The 1,522-nt window shown below is 69.9% G+C and overlaps 1 protein-coding gene across 1 annotated transcript in view; it reads left to right on the forward strand.

Annotated features, from left to right (window-relative positions):
• The window catches only part of MNEG_13508 (ornithine--oxo-acid transaminase), a gene marked incomplete at both ends in the record, with an annotated part of 2,045 nt that extends 841 nt beyond the window's left edge, over positions 1–1,204 (forward strand). Inside the window, 3 exons of the mRNA XM_014038022.1 lie at positions 132–293; positions 509–572; positions 954–1,204. Of these exons, the coding sequence (XP_013893476.1) occupies positions 132–293; positions 509–572; positions 954–1,204 (477 nt within the window). The remainder of the gene's footprint in view (positions 1–131; positions 294–508; positions 573–953) is intronic.
• Positions 1,205–1,522: the final 318 nt, after the last annotated feature.

The raw sequence follows: 1,522 nt of genomic DNA on the forward strand, positions 1-1,522 counted from the left end.
CCCGCCCCGCCCCCACTCGGTTCTCCCACTCGCGAGCCTGCACTTCCTACCCCACCCCCTCACCAACAATTCCACTGACCTGCTCTTTCCCCCAACCCTCCCCACCCCCGTCCCCTTGACCACAACCGCAGTACATTGACAGGGAGGACCATTTCGGCGCCCACAACTACGCGCCCATCCCCGTTGTCCTGGAGCGCGGCCAGGGGGCGTTTGTGTGGGACGTGGAGGGCAAGCGCTACTTTGACTTCCTGTCGGCCTACTCGGCCGTCAACCAGGGCCACTGCCACCCCAAGGTGCGGCCAGGGGCTCGGGCCGGCGGCACGCGCCCCAGGGAAGGGGCGGGCGTCCGTCGGCGCCCGCGCCGGAGCGGCGCGGGGGCGGCGCGCTCGAGCGGGCGCGGCCGCAGGCTGACCGCAGCGCAAGGCGCGCCCCAGTGTAGCGGTCGTCGACAGCTGTCCCAGGCCGTGCCCATCCCCCACCTGCCAACTGCCTCCTTGCGCCCCCTCAGATCGTGGATGCCCTGACGCAGCAGGCTGGCAAGGTCGCCCTCACGTCTCGCGCCTTCTACAACAGTGGGTGGCGCGCGCAGGGCGCGCCGGAGGGGCCGCGAGCAGGGGCGGGGCCGCTGTTTGCAAACGGAGGATGAAGCTGGTGCAGGGCGCGCGGCGCCGGGGCCGGGCGATGCGGGGGGCTTGACCTCGATGGCGCTGCCTCTGGCGCGCCGCCCTTGCGCGGCAGCTGCTCTGGCGCGGCAGTTCAAGCGCACGGGTGCTGCAGACCCGGACGCGTCCCGCCCCACTCATATCCCTCGCCGCTTGCTCCCAGCCCCCTGCTCCTGCTGGCCCAGCCACCCCTCGCCCCTCCTCCCCCTGGCCTTTCCTCCCCCTCGCCCCTCGTCTCCCTGGTTCTTGTTGACCCTCCTGCTCCCCCCCTCCCGCCCAATCCGCGCCCAGACATCCTGGGGGAGTACGAGGAGTACATCACCAAGCTGTTTGGCTACGACAAGGTGCTGCCCATGAACACGGGCGTGGAGGGCGGAGAGACGGCCTGCAAGCTGGCCCGCAAGTGGGGGTACGACGTCAAGGTGTGTGGGGTGGTGCGGCGCGGGTCTGCGGCTGGGCCGCCAAGCGGCGATGGGAGGGCAGCGCACTGCGGGCAGCGGGGGCGGCTCGGGCTATGGTTGCTGCGGGCGAGGGGCTTTTGATCTGGCGGGGCGCGCTGGTTGTCGCGGTATGGCGTTTGAGTTCGCTTACGAGGGTGGCGCCTTGAATGCGCTGAGCTGCTGCTTTGTGCGGGCTGCTGCCCCCCGTGGGGAAGCAACAAGCACCACGCGCACCTGACGAGAGCTGCAGGGCAGTAATGTTGGCAGGGTATCAGCGGCCTCCGGAACGGTGCGCCGATTGTCGCCCCCTCTCCCCTACCCCACCCCCCTCCACTGGAACGATGCACCGATTGCCCCTCCTCTCATCCGCACCCCCCCCTTAAAACACACACACACACACACACACACACACACACACAC

The sequence above is a fragment of the Monoraphidium neglectum genome, assembly GCF_000611645.1.
Source record: "Monoraphidium neglectum strain SAG 48.87 unplaced genomic scaffold scaffold03869, whole genome shotgun sequence".
In the NCBI taxonomy this organism is placed as follows: Eukaryota; Viridiplantae; Chlorophyta; class Chlorophyceae; order Sphaeropleales; family Selenastraceae; genus Monoraphidium; species Monoraphidium neglectum.